The 18932-nt window shown below is 37.2% G+C and overlaps 1 protein-coding gene and 1 long non-coding RNA gene across 19 annotated transcripts in view; one reads left to right on the plus strand and one right to left on the minus strand.

The window, feature by feature from the left end:
- Nucleotides 1-18932, minus strand: part of EPHA6 (EPH receptor A6) — a 568875-nt gene that overhangs the window by 46748 nt on the left and 503195 nt on the right. For all 15 annotated transcript variants that reach the window (XR_013952651.1, XR_013952652.1, XM_080597214.1 and 12 more), the window contains one exon: nucleotides 18005-18214. Coding sequence is in view for 13 of the 15 variants with exons in the window: in XM_080597214.1 (XP_080453340.1) it covers nucleotides 18005-18214 (210 nt within the window). In the remaining 2 variants the exon portion in view is untranslated. The remainder of the gene's footprint in view (nucleotides 1-18004; nucleotides 18215-18932) is intronic.
- LOC308197342 overlaps nucleotides 1-18932 on the plus strand; it is a 77273-nt gene that overhangs the window by 42601 nt on the left and 15740 nt on the right. For 2 of the 4 annotated variants that reach the window (XR_013952828.1, XR_013952831.1), the window contains exons 3-5: nucleotides 2768-2865; nucleotides 12480-12624; nucleotides 15400-15529. This is a non-coding gene — a long non-coding RNA (uncharacterized lncRNA). Of the gene's footprint in view, nucleotides 1-2767; nucleotides 2866-12479; nucleotides 12877-15399; nucleotides 15530-18932 lie in introns of all 4 variants that reach the window. The other 2 variants (XR_013952827.1, XR_013952829.1) reach the window with 2 other exon arrangements.

Raw genomic sequence — 18932 nt, forward strand, 5'->3', positions numbered from 1 at the left:
TTGCATGGAATAAGGTCCCAGTTTAACAAGAAAATTCGGCACCTATCTAACCCTAAACCCAACGGGAAACTGCAGTATTTCTCCTTCCATTCTTCTCCAAAAGTTTGCTGAAACATTAATTTTTACATTACATAGCACACTGATAAATTCTGTAAAACAAAACTTAAGGCTGCACATTCAGGCACTCAAAAATTAAAAGAATGAAATAGGTAGTTACGTGATGCTAATAAGAAATGGCCTAATAGGCTTCCTTGACAAACCTAGATGCTTTGAAGAATTGCCTGTTGACTTCCTTTGCATTTTACAACTGCAAATGTTTATAAAAACCTAAGTAACTTAGTATAATGTAGACCAGCATACGTATTTAACTAGAATAAGACTGAAGTAAGTTTTACTCAAGATATAAAGTTCAGCCCCAGCACAAGACCTGTTTACTTTTTAAAACACACTTGAATTATTTGAATTCCTGAAATGAACTACTAAACTTATAAGAAAAAAAAAATAGCCACAGAGAAAGTTGAGAAAGTTATACAAAAATAGGACCAAGGGAACAAAGACCAAATTAAACTTCATACCAAGAACATTTACTTAAAGATATATTTGCATTTATTATTTATCAGCTTAAATGAATTATATCAGATTGTTAGAGAAGAGGCTGAAGAGAGTCTCTTCAAGTTTTATGCAAATGATATCTTTAAAATTTGTTGAAAAATTAAATGATCAAATCAGAGAAATGTGCCTTAAATAAGTGCATTAAGCATAAAATACAAATGTAGTAACAATGATTGGGCAATGTTTATTCACTGATACAGAACTAAACCAGGAACAGGCTGCTGGCTGCCACACTTCTGTGGGAAAAAAAAAAAAAGGACATGAATGGAGAACATCTGCCTAAGGCCTTAACTGATAGCACTGCTTCTGTAAATTTGGGAGTATATCCACAATGAAAAGCCTTTCTGTGTCAAAAAACAAAAACAAAACAAAACAACAACAAAAGAAACACATGGCATTGCTAAAGAGGATGAAATAAGAAGTTAGGTGTGGTGGCTGAGTTGCAGGATTTGGGCATAAAAAAATTGTTCAGTTCATGTGTGATTACGAATGAATTTAAAGCAAAGAGAGAGGTAAATATTTCTTAATTGTCAGAATATTGTTACTAGCTTCCTCATTTCAGAGAAATGGATGTAGTATGTTTTCCTCAGGCTACATCTGACTGCTTACCAAATATACCTCTGTATTGGCAGTGAGCGCTACAGTGGGAGAAACAGCCTAGATGCTCAAGCTAATTGCTCACATTGAATAACAGCTTATCCATGACTGCAACTATTTATTTCTGCAGAAGCACTAAAGATTTGGGAGCTATTCAGCCTGGGTAAGAAAGGCTTAAAGAGATGAGCAACACATTTGTTGAGATTTTTCCCTAGAGATTTTTTTTTTTAAAGTAAGGAGTAGGGTGACTGCATTTTTATTCAAAAGGGTTTGCATTAAATCCTTAGATGTGGATCTTCAGGAGGGAATTTAAATGAAAAGCAGATTGCCTGATGGAAAAAAGCGATAGCTCCAGTCAGAGGGTCAGATATAAAACAAGATACAATGAAAACAGAGGGAGAAATGATAGGTAATGCATTGAGAGTGAAGATAGAGGCAGTTAGAAATTACAGTAAAAATATAAGCACAGTTAGTGGCGCGGTGTTATGGAAGCGAATTACAAATCTGATCTCAAAGTGCACTTCCGCTCAGCTCATTTAGAAGTGTAATGCAAAATCAAGGAAGTGTAATGCAAATCAAAAGTAAGTGTGGCCATATTCATAGAATCATACAAAGCTTTGGGTTGGAAGGGACCATTGAAGATCACATAGTCCAACCCTGATATTATTAAGAAGAAAACCAATTCTTCCATGTGGCTTCGTGTCTTCATATGTCCTTAGTTATTTCCAAATATTGCACTTTTCTTGAACATGTTTGACTTCACCATCTAAAGACTTCTTTCGAAGGAAAAGTTATTTTAAGTGAACTTAGAAAATTCTAAGTGAAGAAACTCAAAATGAAATTTCTGAGTTTATTAGAGACAATTTACCTCATCTCTTACTTCATAAGAGATCATTCGTTTCTGTATTTGACTAAAAGCCTCATAAGGAATAGTCAGTAATATGAATCCATGAAACATTCTGTAGGAGAAAGAAAGCTAGAAGATTTAAGAGAAAAGGTTCTTCTTCCCCCCATCCCCTTACCCCCCCCAAGAGAAAAAAAGTTTTAAAAAAAAAAAAGAAAAAAAAGCTAGAGTTCTAGAGTAGAAGGAAGGGGAGCAAGGAATCCAAAGCGTTAAAAAAATAAATCCTTTTTATGCAGCAATATACAGAATTAATGCACACAGATTTTGGAATTACTTTAAATAACAAATATTCAGAACGCTGTCGTCCCCCCCACCCCCCCCCCACCCCCAAACTGCCACAATGAAGATATGCTGAATGTGAGGAGTCAGAAGATTCTGCCACCTTTTAAATCAAAGATGATACAGCCACAGTGGGGCAGTCAAGGATAACATATGTGATGTGTTTCTAGAACGCTTCCAAAGTGCAATGAACAGATCAAATATTTTAGATACTAAAGGCAAAATCTCACAGTGCTTCGTCAGGCAAAACTCCTGTTGAAGCCAATGGGAGTTTTGCCTGAATAAGTACTGAGCAAAGACTATGCTATCTGACCTAGATTTATCAGTCATACAAATCTAGGTCTAATGTTTTTTTCTTTTTTCTTTTAATAACAGACAACTACTGTGCCGCAATATTCTTGCTCAAAGGACAACACAGCAACAATAAACTATGAAACAACCCCCACATATCTAATGAAGGGGAGAATTCACAGGTAGGCAAGGAGCTGATGTCTTGAAAACCTGCCAAAGGGCAAGACTAAAAGAATAAGTTTGCCATTTAAAATTTGTGGAAGCGCAGGAAAGAGAATAAAGTTCCCAAGGGCTTTTGTGTAACTGAAAATAATTTGGCTTTCCTATGTGAAAGCAAACCAATTCATAAGCAAATAGGCAACAATGAGTAATTTCTTTCTCTAGTTATTCTTCTGATTTAGGGCAGACTGCAATTTCTACATGGTCAGCAGAAATTCTTCTACTTGACTTCACTGGGGATTAATTTAGTTGAATAACTAGGTCTTCCTTGTTCCTAAGTTAACATTTCTATTACAGAAATAAAAAAAGTAGATTAAGTTTAACACATGCATATATCTTGCTTCAGAAACTTCCTTCTGTCATTGCAGAATCCCATTTACATCAAGTTCAACATCATTTACAGGAAACTATACAGGACTGCACAAAATATTAGAAATAGTATCAACACCAACGACAGTAGAATCACAGATTTTACTCGAAGGAAGAAGGGCAGATGGCAGAACACAAGTACTGCATATCACAACACAGAAATCAAAATCATACCAAGATAAAACTCCACTGTTCCATATTTAGCTGGATCTATGCCTTGCAAGATTATTTTATTTTAAGAGCAGCAGTTAAACAATGTGAAAAGACATTTCCTTTTTGTCTAAGAGCTCTTTCATCATTAATGTATCTGAAACCTTCTGAACTGTGCAATATTACCCAGAGAAGTGAACAGCTGTAGTATTCAGCCAGATAATAGCTTGATTCCATCTTTATGAAATTAAACTTAAGATTTTTAAAGGGCAGGTCCTTGAAAGTGAAAAGCCTACAACCCCTATCAAGTGTCAGTATAAGACCTTGTAATTTTACAAAGTAAATGCTAAACCCACAGTCCAAGTTCAGCCAGCTCCATGTTTCATCAACAGATTTATACATTTTGCTCCCTTTTGCAAACATCTGTTAATTTTTCACATGAGAAATGAGGTTGTCATATTAACAAGAGCATCTGATTGATCCTCTTCAGTGAATATGGCCATGGAGAAGGTAACTCATACTCCAGACCACATCTCAGAAAGCTACTACACTCGTGATTTTGCTCAGATTGTTCTGCGTCTGAAACTATTCTCCTCATCCACTTTCATACACTTGTATAGATTGGACTTCGGCATCACCATGACACTGATACAATTCCCAGAAAAGCCTTTGCTACCTCCCCTCTTTGTGGATAACTATCCTAAATTAATATTTGCTTAAGAAAATAAAAACATAAATAATATTAACTCTCCTTTGCTTTCAGAAATATCAGGCTTGCTTTCCTTCTTTGTATTCCTACAAGACCATCACATCCTCCCCTCCTTCATTTCTTGACTGGCTCACTTTGGTGACATTACTAATACCAGTTCTCATTTAAAACAACCAACCAAAAAAACAACCAACCAACCAACACAAAAAAAAACACTAAACAAAACAACAATAAAAAAACAAATCAAGTCAAGTGGCTTCCTCTCCCCCACCCAAAGATTTTTTGTAAGTAAAGGAAAAAAAGGACTGTCTTTTCCCCAGATCTGTTTCTTCATGACTGGATGTCAGAATTCCATGCGAAAAATCAATTAGGGTTAAGCCCTTGCAAAATTCAGAGCCTCTCTATTTTCTACATTACCATTTAATTACTCACAAAATAAGAACATAATCAGTATCTCTGAAATTTTATTGCCTGTTTTTAATTTGTTAGAAATTGATAATCAAAAGTCACTAGGACAATCAGGAAGAGCCAGTCACATACAAATACAGTGCAGGATAACATCTCAGGAGCTAGACTTAAAAACAGGAAAGACAGATGTATTCGTCTTTTGGGTCTTTAGCACACAGAAATTCCTAATTAAGAAAAAAAAGCCTGCATCACAGTCTAGCAGTGCTACCTAGTATTTTTGGTCTCTTAGGGTGTCATAATTATTTGCTCTCCAGTTGACACAGTATGCTCAGTGCAAAACGATACAAGCAGATGAAAATAAGGGATTGAGACAAAAACATAAAAGATCTCTTATAGCATCTGAAGTCAGTGTGAGACTCCTCTCAAACTTCATTCCCTGTGAGCTCTGAAATAAGCAACTGTGCCTGAAAAACTGCTTTTAAGTAGCTAAGAGTAGCAGGGTCCCCCCCATGCCCCAGTTAGTGCTATATGGGACTAGAGAAAGGAATTCATTTATTCATTTGATTATACTCAAGTACATACTGCAAAGGAATTATATCCTAGTGCAGAAGATATCAAGATTTAATTATGAAGCTTTACAAAAAGCCAGTGAAGCCAACAATATCAAATTTTCAACCCATTTCAAATTTTCCAACCCAAAAGTTTTATATGGCTCTGTGGAGAAAAAGTACTTATCACAGCAGTGTTTAATGTGGATCATAAATTCACGTGGGGAACGTTGCAACAAATGAAAACAAAAGTAATCCAGATCTTGCTTCCTTCGATCTAACAACAGCTATATAACAGAGGTGGATTTGAGCAGTTTGGCTCACTGGAGATGAATGATATTCTTTCTCCATAAATTGCTTACCTTTTCTGATGTCTACAGCACACAGTAAACAAGTTTAGCTTCTTAACCCGTCTTTAAAATGTACCGATAATTTTGAATGAGAAAAAGCCATATGACTAAGCTAAATTCTTTTTCAAAGCTTTTGGGAGGTTGTCCTGCTTGTTCCATGTATCAGAATGCTACTACCTCAATGTAATTAGAGTCAGCTTACACACTAGTGAAAGCAACAGCTCTGACCTTAAAGAACTGCATTTAAACTCATTTAACAGGATGTCAGGAACCGTGAGTGCTGCTTTCAGATACTTTCCAATATAACACATTTACCACAGTAAAGGTATTTTATGATGCACTGCATTTTGGTCAACATTCTGATTATTCAAATACTAAGTAAAGTGGTTCACTAGTAGCAACAGCCTAAGATATTGGTGTTCAGGTTTATATTCATTCACCTAATTGGCAACAAAGCAAGAACTTCAGTTTTATGTCAGCATGTCTACGGTTTTAATCGTGTTGATGATATAGTTCTATGCAAATGAAGGTACTGCTGAAAATGTATAAACCTGCAGAACATACTTACAATAGCTTCTCCAATTACAGTTTGAAAGTGGCAATTCTGATTAATTAAAATTAAACAATTATAAAAACATGCAATCAAGCTTCATATGCATGCTAGAACAGCTGTGTCTGAAGTTAGATTTTTAGTCTGATAACTGCTACTTATTAAAAAAATCTGTCAGCAGTACAGGAAATGAAGAGTAGAATACTACGACTGCTCATAGCACAGGTAGGTAGCGCATCCAGTAATATTATATATTATTATACTACTTTATGGAACTTGTTTGCCAAAAGACCAGCTAGAAACAAGGACAGTAGTGCAAATGAACAGTTTCCCATTGTTCACAGGTCCAACCGAGAGAGCTTAAGAGCCTTGGTCTGTTCTTTCGGAGAGGATTACCTGTAGCTTTTTGAGATTCATAGCCTTCATTTAACTATTACTTTAGGTATTATTTTCAAATGCATGGGCTTTCCTTCCCAACTTCCATCCTTGCACAGATATTTAAGATTTGCTAGGAGATGTAGCATTGCCTATTGGCATGGGTTTAACACCAGTAAGACTTGCACCTTATACAGAAGACAATCTCAACTTTTATGATTGTGAGGTAACACTGGAAAAAGTGAACCTTTTTTGACTAGTTATATAACCACACATAAGAAACGCTATTTTTTTCCAAAATAGCTTCCTAAACATTCCACTAGTTAATTATATAATACTAATGATACCAGCCAGTGCTTTAACACAGCTGATATATAATCCTCCATTCTGGGGTAGAGCAGAAGTAAAATAGATGTTTTTTTCAGCAATGGAAGGGATTATTTAAGTGCTTCAGGGAAATTGACCCTGCCTCTGCCTTCCCCAAGGTGCTAATCAGGTCATTAGGTCACCGGAGACAATGACAATTATATTAAAAAAAAAAAAGAATATTTGGTACATTTAAACATTTCAAAGTAAAAGGTGTCTGGAGAAAAATAACATTTTTCTTTTCTCCAGATGTTTAATGACAAGTATTTAGAGATAAAACAGGCAAAATAAAATGAAAAGATGATAAAATATGCAGCCTATTGAAGATCACTGTACAGTCACAAATTACCACCTTTGGAAGAATGGCAACTCCAGAGGCTCCCCAGCTTATCCATGTTTCCTTTCTAAACAGGAATATTTTTCTATTCTCATTTCATTTGCATTCCCTACCAGGAGTGGCTGAGCTGTGCTGTGAGCAGCGATGCAGAAGGAAGATTTACAGTGTAATGGATCTGTTATAAGAGTCTCTTCCTTTTGCACAGGTAGCATATGGTAGAGCTGCTTCATGGCTTTGGCTGGTCACATACTCTGAGAAACATGCACACTCCAAACCTATTAAGCAAGTCAGTATCTTCTGGTAATGAAATCTGCACTTTCCAAAGAAGAAATGATTTGTCTATTATACAATTAATCTACAATCTAGGAAGTAGATTTATTTTTTGAAAAACATATAGAGGACATGCAGGAGGTCATATCAAGTGTCCCCTAGAATTCTGTATTGAATATAAGAGAATGAAATAAAAGCTATGTTCTCAAAAACAACAACAACAAAAACACAAAACAAACAAACAAACACCACCACCTGGCCTAACCGTTGATGATACGTTTCTTTCAATGCTTTAATGTTATCTGAATTAAAAAATAAAGCCAGCTAGCATTTCCCTAACAGTGTGTGAGAGTTACAAAGCAAAATCAGGAACCTAACACTGCAGAAAAGTGTAACAATTAAAAAAAAAAAAGCCTTTCTTGCTTTTGAAGATAAACTAGAGATAAAATTTATTTGAAAAGATCAAATAAGCACTCCAGAGTCAGGTAACAAAACCTAAAGTAATTCAATTAAACCCATTTCCAAATCAGCATCCTAAAACACAAAACGTAGCTGAAGAACCTAATTTAATCTCACCTACATTAGCTTGGAATGTTTTTTTAACCTAATATTTACCACTTGCTTTTACTATTGCTTGCTCTTGATTATAGCCAAACCATAGGAAAGATTTAGATGCATTTTTATATGCTACTTTTTGATAAACTCCAATCCACGACCTTCTATTGTATTAGCTGGTATTTAAGCCAATCATTAAGATCCACTCCGGTGTACTTTTCTTCTTCTTCTTTTTTTTTTTTTTTAAACAGAAGTTTTTGCACTAAACATTTTATCAATAAAAGTTACCTTGGCTAATTTCTGTCATTACTTGCACTGCTAAAATATTAAGTGATACTCCCTGCCTGCTTACCTTCTCTTACCTTTTTTGATCTCTACAATGTTTCCCCGTAACAGTGGTTTTAGTTGTATTCAATATTCTGTACTAAGACTCAGCAGAGCTACATAATGGGCTGTCCAGGGAAGTGGTTGAGTCACCATCCCTGGAGGTCTTTAAGAGACGTTTAGATGTAGAGCTTAGTGATGTGGTTTAGTGGAGGACTTGTTAGTGTTAGGTCAGAGGTTGGACTCAGTGATCTTGGAGGTCTCTTCCAACCTAGACGATTCTGTGATAAGCTGTTGGTAGTTTCTGCAAATTTATATGCTTGTCCTGGATTGCCTGTTTTTACTGCTGTACATAATTTCTTAAAGTTATTCCTAGAGTCTTTGTCAGATTGTTACTCAACCACATAACTGCTTCTTTTTGGGCTGCGATTCCCACAGCCACATTTTGGTTTTCACTTTCAGTAATGAACATATTTGGTAGAATTAGATTACTTAAAAGCAGTGATTTACTAAAAAAAAAATCTTGAGGCCAAGATTTGCTTTGCATTTACGCAGCACATGGCACAGAATTTCACTGTGTGAATCCTCCACAGCCCCTCCTGTACAAGTTAGGGCATACCTTTCAGAAAAATGCAGTCCTGATTCAAGGACATCTCCAAGATACCCTCCAGTTCCATGAACGGGTTGTTTTATTGACTAGAGTTACTCTCACTGTTTGAAACAAGAACTGCCATAGTGAGTCAAACACAAGGTGCTCTAATTCCCCAGCCTATGACAGCGGCCAGTATCAGATGATTCAGAGAAAGGAGTGAAAGTTTGAAAATAATGCACACTCTGCTACTTTGTGCTTTCATACTTGTTTTCTTCCTGTCCTCTAGGAGGACTATGCTGAAATACAAGGTTTCAGTTCCCTTTAAAATTGTTAAAGATCTCAGTAACCTGCTATTCTTCCCTATTGATATTTAATCTTTTTTTTTTTTTTTTAAATCTTGTTGAAATCTTTGCCATAGAAAGCCATTTGGGCCATCAACTCCATAGCTTAACTATTCATCGTGTGATTAAACAATTTCCCCATCTTTAAAATCCTTTGGAATTTCCCATCATTTAACTTACTTAACTTGACTGTACCTCTGTATTTGTACTTTCTGAAAAGCAAGAGTGTACATTTCTGACCTATACCATTCACTATTCAACATAGCATCTTTTCAGTGATCATCCGAGCCAAAATTTTAGGCCAGATGTAAGGCTCACTGATGTGGATTCCCTTGATAACACTGCAGTAGCCAAGTAAATTTTCCTGTTAATTCTCTGGAATAGTGGCTGTTTCCAGTGGGATTCTGTATTGGGCTTACATGGCAAGGTTTTGGTAGCGGGGGACCTGCAGGGGTGGCCTCTGTGAGCAGAGCCCAGCACTTGCCCCATATTAGATAAGAGCGAGCTCCAGCCAGCTCCAAAAGTGTCCCATTGCTGGCCAGAGCGGAGTCAATAAGCGATGCTGGTTGTGAAAGCATAGTTAAAGGGATATTCCAAACCATATGACATGACATTCAGTATGAAAAGCTGTGAAAGGAGAAGAAGGGGCTCTTGTTATGAAAGCATCTGTCTTCCTGAACAGGTGCTAAACATATTGGGGCTCTGCTTCTCAAGACAAGGCCAAACATCACTTACTGATGGGAAGTAATATGGTTTTCTTTGCTTCCACATGGCCTTTGCTTGTTTTTTTGTCTTCTTTAATTAAAACGTCCTTACCTTCACCCAGGAGCTTTTTTTTTTCCCCTTCCAAATTTTCTCTCCCTCTTCCTTTGAAGAGGGGACATGAGAGTGTGTTGTGGTAGAGTTTAGCTGGCCATCAGCGTGAAACCACCAAAGATTCACAGTCAGAACCCAACAGAGCTTTTCTGACTGTTGGGATACCTCTCATAATCCTAATTCCCTATGCCTTTCCTTGCTACAGCAGTTACGATGTGTTCAATAAAAAGCATTCAGTTATCGAACAGAAGATATTCCAAGTGCAGTGGGTTTTCAACTTCAGGTATATCAACCCCTGAGAGCCTATGGAATACTTTTAAGAGATCTGTGAAAGGTACTAATGTGTTACACAAAAACTTGGAAATGGGAGATTTCTAACCAAGTCTGCATCTCCATTAGATAAATTTCAGGAATGCATGCCATGAGAAAGGTTAACAATCACTGCACCAGAATATGCTTTACTGATACCAGAGAATATTATTCCAAAAAATAATCAATGCAATCACTATTAGTATTAAATATAAACAATCATTTTTCTCCTAGATGTGACTCTAATGGCACAGACACTTCAGGTCTATCAGAAGTTCATTTTCAATCCTACTGTGCAAGCCACTCGTAAATTCATGCTTCCATTTTTTAAACGGACACTTACAGATGACCCAATCTGAGAAACAGCAAGGCACATACATGTAGGCATTAATACTCCAATTCGTTAACATGAAATTGATAGGAGTCAGAGAAATAAGAAATTTAAATCCAAGCTAATAGGCAGAGCTTGCAAGTTTCTAAGAGGCAGATATTTCTAGACTGATTATAGTGCAATTTCTTTTTTTTTCATTGGAAGTCAAATCATGTTATTACGAATGATGGGATGATGCTAATGGAAAAAAATCACATTAAGAATGAAACACAAAATAACCCACTTTTTACTATCAAGGAGTTAGGACATTGTGTTGAGTTCATGAACAGAAGGATTTTAAGCACAAAAAAAAAAAAAAAGAAATGCAAAGCTTCCAACTGTGTTTCTCTGCTAAATGCATATCTGGAGTTCCTAGATCAGGGTGGGGTGTTGGAGGAAGAAGAGCAGGGATGCTTTCATATAGAATATCAGGAACTGTTATATAAAGTTTTACAGTTAAATTTAACCACAAAATTTAGAAGTCTCTCTGAATTAAGCTTCTTTTGACTCTCTTCACATCTAAACACAATTTTTTTGTGCTTGTTCCTCCCTGCCCTCCAACATTTGAGATTCAAGTGACAACTGTTACAGTGCAGAAGAGAATACTCAGAGAAATAGCAAATTAGACAAAACTCTTGGAAAGAGAACGTATTTTTATATTTATTTCATTCTTGTCCTTAGACCTTCCCTCTAAGGGTCTGCTTTTGTTGTGATCTGTGTTATATTCTGTTGGCTTCCAAAATGGATAAATAAACCAGAAAACCTCTTAAATGAACTTGGGATCACAGCTGGAAAAAAAGCTGAATTGAGAACCTAGTAGAGTGGATGCATTAAAATACTTACCTTTTGAAAAAGACTCATGACCTCATCTTCAGGGGCTTCTGTAAATCAGAAGTCAACAAAACAAAAAGCACTACCACCTGCACTGAAGGGGAAAGTCTGGGACTTGGCAGCTTTGAAACACAGAACTACTCATCAAGAGTACTCACATCTAACACTGTGACAGGTCAAAGGACAATAAGTCTTTTTTTTTTTTTTTCCAGGACGCTCATTCTTTAGGCTACTCCTTTGCTCTTTGTCTATTTGTCCTTGAGCATAACCTGAGCATGTTCTATCTTTGATCCAGCCCAACAGAACAGATGACGGCATCTTGAATTACGCACATGTAGGCTTCCATCCCCACCTATCTTCTGAGTGGGGAATGGCTCCACCTTAGGCTGGCAACTCATGGGAAGGTGATTTATCTGACCACCACCTCACCAATCCCATCACACACTTGAAAACTAGTTACCCATCTCCCATTCCCTGGAGTAGGCTTCGCACATTAGCATAGCTCTTATTAACTTGCTTCTTGACCTGTCGCTCATGCTCTGAGTGTGTTTACTTTATGTGTTAGCACCAGAGTCAAGCTAGAGTCCTTCCTACTGCTTAAAAAAGTTAAAGGCAACCCACTGCACTCAGCAGGCTGGCACCCAGCTATGAACCAGGATGGATGGTGTCTGGAGATGCACAGCAGCTGCCAGCAGATGGATTCCTGCATGGGAGACCAATAATCCTGATAAGGCAGTTAGTATGTATCCCCTTTCCTCATCCAAAAGACAACTCATTCAGGATCCCATTGAATTCTGTACATCTAATTTGGCTAATATTATAATCTCACAGAGCATCCCTGGAAGGGTACAACCTTTAAAGGGTTCTGCAAACTTCAGCATTTGTCCCACAAAGTAGAAGTCAGGCCATTTTTCTCCATGGCCACAAGAGCTACGTGTTTACCTCTTAACTGAAATGCAGATAGCGCAGAGTAATGAAAACAACTTTTCCTTTTTTCTCACTTCCAGATAATTTGCCATCTTACAAAATGTTGTCTGTGCGCACTCAGCAAGTACCCTGCATCTAATGCTTGGCTACAGAACTGATGTGGTAGAAAAGATAGAAGCATGAAAGGGATTTTCGGACTGAATGGAAATGGATGGTGTGCCTGAGGTGGGTACCACAAAAAGAAGGGCCTGTTCTACTCATCCTACTAAAATTAGAGAAGACTGATTTTCTGCTTGGAGGCGTCAGGATGTAGGATGGCCCTACAATATGGTAGGAAGGCTCAGAAGACTTGTGAGAGTACAAGCCTTTCTTTTAGATGCTATAGAGAACAGATGTGGTGAAGAAGGCAAGGCTACTGCAGAGAGCTTATGGAAATATGGAAAGCTGGAGAAATGTAAGCTTCATAAACAGACCCAGGTGAGGCTATTTCAGCTAGGCATTAACCTTAGACAGCAACAGAATATTCAGTCAAGGTACCTATACAGGGCTCCAGCTCAGCAAGATAGTTGCAAAGCTCGGGGGAACAAATCTTCTTCTCACAGGACATTACCCTGTCATAAATGGCTTTAGCCTATTCACTTTTAAGCCAGCCTTTAGTAAGATTAAAAGCAGAAAAACTCCAGATAAGGGAAGAGCTCAGTGGGACTCCACACCATGTGCCTGGTTTCAGGGACTGAAAACCAAACGTGGTCATGATGCATCCTGCTGATCAGGATGTTCCTCTCATTTGGTGATGACAGTGTGCTGTTTTCATGTTGCACACAGAAATAACCAACCGACAACAGTTGTGCTCAACCTTATGTCACCAATTAGTTTAAGAAAGGAGGTTAATGCAGCCCTTTCTGGTACAGGGCCCCTTTTCCTTATTCTTTCCTGAACTGTTGCCAATAATCAATTTACTCTATCGCCTTCAATTAAATTAATTCTTAAAGTAAATGTCTAGACAACATGCTTGTCATAGACTTGACTCACAACACTGAGACTGTTCAGAAATAGTTGCTTGACATCCCAAACTAACTGGAAAATTGTGTGTCATTTTACTTTTCAAGAATCTAAACCGTCTCTCACCTCATACCCGATTTGTGTACCAGTAACAGAATATTGAAAGTGTATTAACATGTTGAAATTATATAGTAAAAGAAAAAAGAAAAAAAGTCCACATCCCGAGCCACCAGAAGTTTCACTACTTGCCAGGATTGGTATACATTACTGCCTGTCAATCTGCTTTGCTCCTCTAATGAATCTAATAAACACCAAATCTTCCTGAATGGGATATTTTATTCAACTTGCTGGGCGAGAATCGTATCCATGAAGTTCACAAAGTGATTCACTAAAATATATGCAATAATTTAATTCCCTAATGAGTATTATGGAAATAATGTTTTACATATTAAGGTTAAATTCATAAATACTGCAGATAAAAAACAGAATATGTTTCTCTATGTATCACACAATTCAGTTTGTAGCAGGTTTTTATCTAACTAAAAAAACCCCACAGATTTAATGAAGAATATCAAAGTGTCATCATTAACACAGATACCAGTTTAGCCCTTTTTGCATTAGTGACACTGATCTTGGTCTGTTCATACATATGTACACATTTTGCTATATGCAAGGTTTCCTGGAGACTCATGGCGCTTTTCTAAGTACAGGTGAACCCTGAATATATTTTAAAAGTAAATGAATCCACATCATATAACATAGACTACCTAAACCAGGGATACAAGAGCCTGGATGTCCTCTGTATTGACAGGAATGCATGTTTATATACTAGAAATGTCTTTTCATGAGCTACTGTTGCCTTGGAAACCAATACTAAAAATGAAAATTTTGTCTCTACGGGGAAAAAAACACACCGTATTATTCAGTTATCTCAGAAGTGTCCTTATCTTTTCCTGATCAATCTGAAACAAAGACTGGCAGTTGGGTATTACTAACTCCTAATTCCCTCTTCCTATTCAAGAATAATACCTTGCTTTAATTTTTTTTCCTATCTGTGATAAGAAACAGAGGACTGTTACTTATTTCCTGCCAAACCCTCTTATCAAAAAAGATACTTACATTCTTTGTCTCAATAGTTTGGAGAAGAAAAAAGGAAAGCCTTTGCAGAAGTCGGAAAGCTGTTTCCTGAAACTGAAGTCTTCTCATGTACTGATTAAAGCATTCAACAGCTGTTCTAGTAGCGTCACAGATTGAAATTCTTGGGAAACATACTGTCCTTAAATTGTGTTACTTTGGGGCATTTGTCAGTTTTTCCTATGACTCTTAGTTGAATATTGTTTCCTAAATAGTGTTTCAACATGAGCACAGAATGATGCAATTTTCTAAGTGGTTTCCTTTCCAGCCTTTTCCTATCAGGGTTATTGCTTTTTCTAGACATACTTGTGATTTTTCCCCTGCACGTGGGAAGATATGCCAATAGAAACAATGTAAGATCTATTCTGAACCAGCAAGTAAAGAGGAAGAAAACTTACATCAGATGACAATGGGAAGACAAAGCAAAATATGTTGATAATCTTTAACTCAAGGCTGTGCCTGCTGAGGTGTGGTAAATCCATAAGATATGATGGTCATTTAGCTTATTTTTGTTAGAATGCAAGCTGTTCAGTCACAGAGTGTGACACCCTTATAAAACTTGATTTGTCTTTTACTTCAGTTTACCTTGTTTTCATCTAGGAATAGGTTCACATACTTTTGACCACTGTATCAAAGATGGGATGACATATTTTTTAAAATTCTGATTGACTTGAGTACTGCTGTAGATCTTATTTCCAAAGAAAATATCCAATCATTATGTTCTATTTTTGGCACCAGACTAAGAGAAGGAAAAAACCCAGTCTCTTCTGAGTAGTGACAGGCAGTTGTATAATGGGAGATGTGAGCCTAAAATTACTACTACTCAATATGCAGATCAACTCTACGGATTTCTTGTAACTACAGGTACTTGGCTGCTATCAAGAAAAATCTCTGTGGAGAGGATACACACATTCTAACGGCACAAAACCTCCATTAAGAGCACTGAGGATTTAACCTTCATATGGCAAAAGCACAGTATGGAACTAACTAAACTGTATGTATGATATAAATACCTCTAGTAATACATGTGGCTTGCTGTTGGAAAGATGTTCATGAGTTTGCTCAGTAAAGTTGATGGATATTCTTGGAATAGTCCAATGTCAAAGTTCTAGCCAGAACTGGTGCCCTGCACACTACATTTTCCTTTAGGAAGAAATCTTGGATTACTACCTATGAATACCATGGAGGAAAAAGTAAAAAACCGCACCACCCTAAAGTAGCAGTAGGTTGCGCTGGTGAATAGTTTCCTGCCTCACATCACAGAATATTCATTAATTCTGTTCAGTACAATAACAGGCTCATGATTCTTTCAAAAACCATGCAGCTATGTTGAGGATTTTGAAATTTTACAAGGCTTCACATCCCAACAAAATTTCTATGTATTTCAGAGACAAAGGTTTCCAGTCACCATGTAAGCAGATCAGAAAAAAAAAATAATCAGTTCTTTCCTGATCAGTAATGTTCTGTAAGGGAACTGTTTTTACCTTTTAACTTACCACGAGGGGTAGGGGGTGTAAATGGTGATCAGGAGAAGGGTGTATGATGTAACAGGTGGTCAGCAAAAGCAATGAGAGAGCATGATGTCCATTGTGGGGTTCTATTCATTTACTATGAAAGGCTGCTTTAAGGGTGAAATGCCTGTTCTGTGTTTCAAGAAAGTCCTTCAACACAGATATATTTCTTTTTTTTAAAAAAAAACATAGCATTTCCTGATGAAATGTAGCTCTAGATGTGATGAAAAAGGCAGGCACTAACTACTCCGAGAAGCTTCCTCTTTGGTATAGGCATCCATTGGACAATTACAGATAATAGTTGCTTGTCAAGTCGCAGTGCCTTTCACCAGCTGAGCTCATCACACCGTGGTCAACAATGAGCAATGCAACTGAATTTGCCTGTCACTGGGGCCATCACCTGCTCCCCAGGCATGCTCATGTGGACAATCAGCATGACTCAGCCAACAACTCAGTAAGCTGCAGTAACTAAAATCATTTAGGTTGGAAAAGACACTTAAGATCATCATGTCCAATCATCAACTTAACACTACCAGTTCCAACACTAAAACATGTCCCTAAGCACCATATCCACACTTCTCTTAAATACCTCTATTTAGTTTTCCTCCAATCATCACACTAGTAAGCAGTGTTAAACAAAAGAAGCTTTAAGAAATAAATGAGGGAAAACCTCCCCTATGAAGGAAGAAACTGATTTTTTCCTTCTTCCTTGAAGTTTGAATACTAACAGCTAGAACCTTGTGAAGTGACTTGTTTTGCTTTAATCAGCTTGCAGTACTGCACAGACCTTGTTCTAAGAAGTGGCCGAAGTTTACAGTGAATTGACCAGAACACGTATTTTCACCTTAAATGAAGAGTGTGCAGTCCCATTACAATAGCTATATAGAATTCAACAGATCAAACAGCACTTACTACAATACTTTTAAATTAGATGTGTTCATCCTTTCAGCCATAAATCGCTTTTTAAAGTGAAAGTACTTTTGGAGAAATTACTTAATACTATTTTACTATCTCTATTGGCATTCTGTCACTGTGCCCTATCACAGGAACATATACATTCTGTGCATTTCAGACAATTTGAATGAGAAACCTCTCTGGCTCTGAAGCAACTTCAGTTTCAATGAAAGACTAACATTACTTGAAAACTGTTTGTATTTCACTACGATTCTTAATGCTGTGGTAATAGTCATAACAGGAATGCAAATGAATATTTTGCTATGATGAAAAAAATGCTGCATCTGACCTTGGAGTTCTATTGGCATCAACATGCTCCTTTTTCTATTTGCTCCATACTGCAGATGCAGTTAACTTTTTCTTTTAAGTTAAATTTGAACAAGCTACTCAGGTTTAACAATTTTCATTTCAGTGAAAATAAAATAGAAGCCCCCATTCTCCACTATAAAAACAATTTACTTGCATTGCATGATGAATTTTTAAGTATTAATGAGATAAGATTAAACCCTGAGATAAAGGTCCTAAATATTCTTACAGAAGGTAAGCTTAAATAAAATAAGTTTTAATTTATGAATGCAAAGCTTGATACCATGCTTCCATCAGTGGAATCTGTGAGATGTCCTTGTCCCCAAACCCCCTTTTTAAGAGCATATCTTTGTAAGTGAACTTAGGGAAGCAGAGGAGGAAAGGATGTAGAAAACAAACAAACAAAAAAAGCAAGAACAGAAAAGTCTCTGTGTTACATCCGCACATTTGCTTAAAAAAAAAAAAAAAAAGAAGTGCTGAAGATTATAAGCCCCCTCACATTGGGGGGGGAGGAAAAAAAATAAGAAAACTTCCCTTCTTCCCTTCAGTGAATTGGCAGAGCTATTAAACCACATGCACTGATAATGGAACAAAGCCAGCCAATTCAAACTGTTATTCCTATGGTATAGACAAATTTGAAACTGGAATAGAAGAGCTACAAGGCAATAAACTGTTCAAATTAGATAAAACAAACTTACACTTGTTGTGTAAGCAGCTTCAGGATCGTCCTCTAACACTCGTGAAAGACCAAAATCGGAGACTTTACACATGAGGTTACTGTTGACCAAGATATTACGGGCTGCCAGATCACGGTGTACATAGCCCATGTCCGAGAGGTACTTCATGCCTGATGCAATTCCCCGCAGCATGCCAACCAGCTGGATGACTGTGAAGTGGCCATCATGCTTCTGCAAGTAAAGATCAAAGTTCAAAGTAGATAGTTAGTTTTCATGAATTTCATACTAGCAACATTAGCTACATCTTTTATTTAAAACGCCAGCCAGCCAACGTGCCCACTGAAAACTCGATTTTTCATTTAACTGGCTCAGTGGCACAAGCTACCCCATCTGTCAGCATGCAGTTCATCTCCCTTTTCTTCAACACTTCCATGCTCTCTCTGATCTTTCCTGTGACCACACTTAATCTTTTATCCTTAGTTATTAAGAACATTTTCCCCAAACCCATTTTTTTTATAAATGCAGGAATGACAGCATAGAAAAGTCCTCTCTCCATCTCTTACTCCATACTCCTAGGAACCAAAACGTCCTACTTTTACTGCCCCAGCCTTGATGGTCTGCAAGAGATACTGCTGTTGCCTAAAACAGGTAACCAGAGTAACTTTGGAGCTTTACCACATCTCTGTTCTGCATATAACACCATATAATCTCTGAACACTAGACTGAAAAAGAGATTTGGGCTGATATTCAGGGGATCATGCATGGCTTCTCCAGTCTTCCTAGGTGACTGAAGTTAAGCCCAGATCTATGAAAGCATTAGGCTACTAAACTTCTATTTAGATGTTCAACTCCAATAGATTTCAGCAGAAGTTTTGTCATTAACTGCGCTCGTCTATGTAATTAGTATTGGTGGGCCTCCATTTCCCATCTGCAAAATGAAAATTAATGC

This window comes from Anser brachyrhynchus (assembly GCF_964034855.1).
Source record: "Anser brachyrhynchus genome assembly, chromosome: 1".
Taxonomy (NCBI): Eukaryota; Metazoa; Chordata; class Aves; order Anseriformes; family Anatidae; genus Anser; species Anser brachyrhynchus.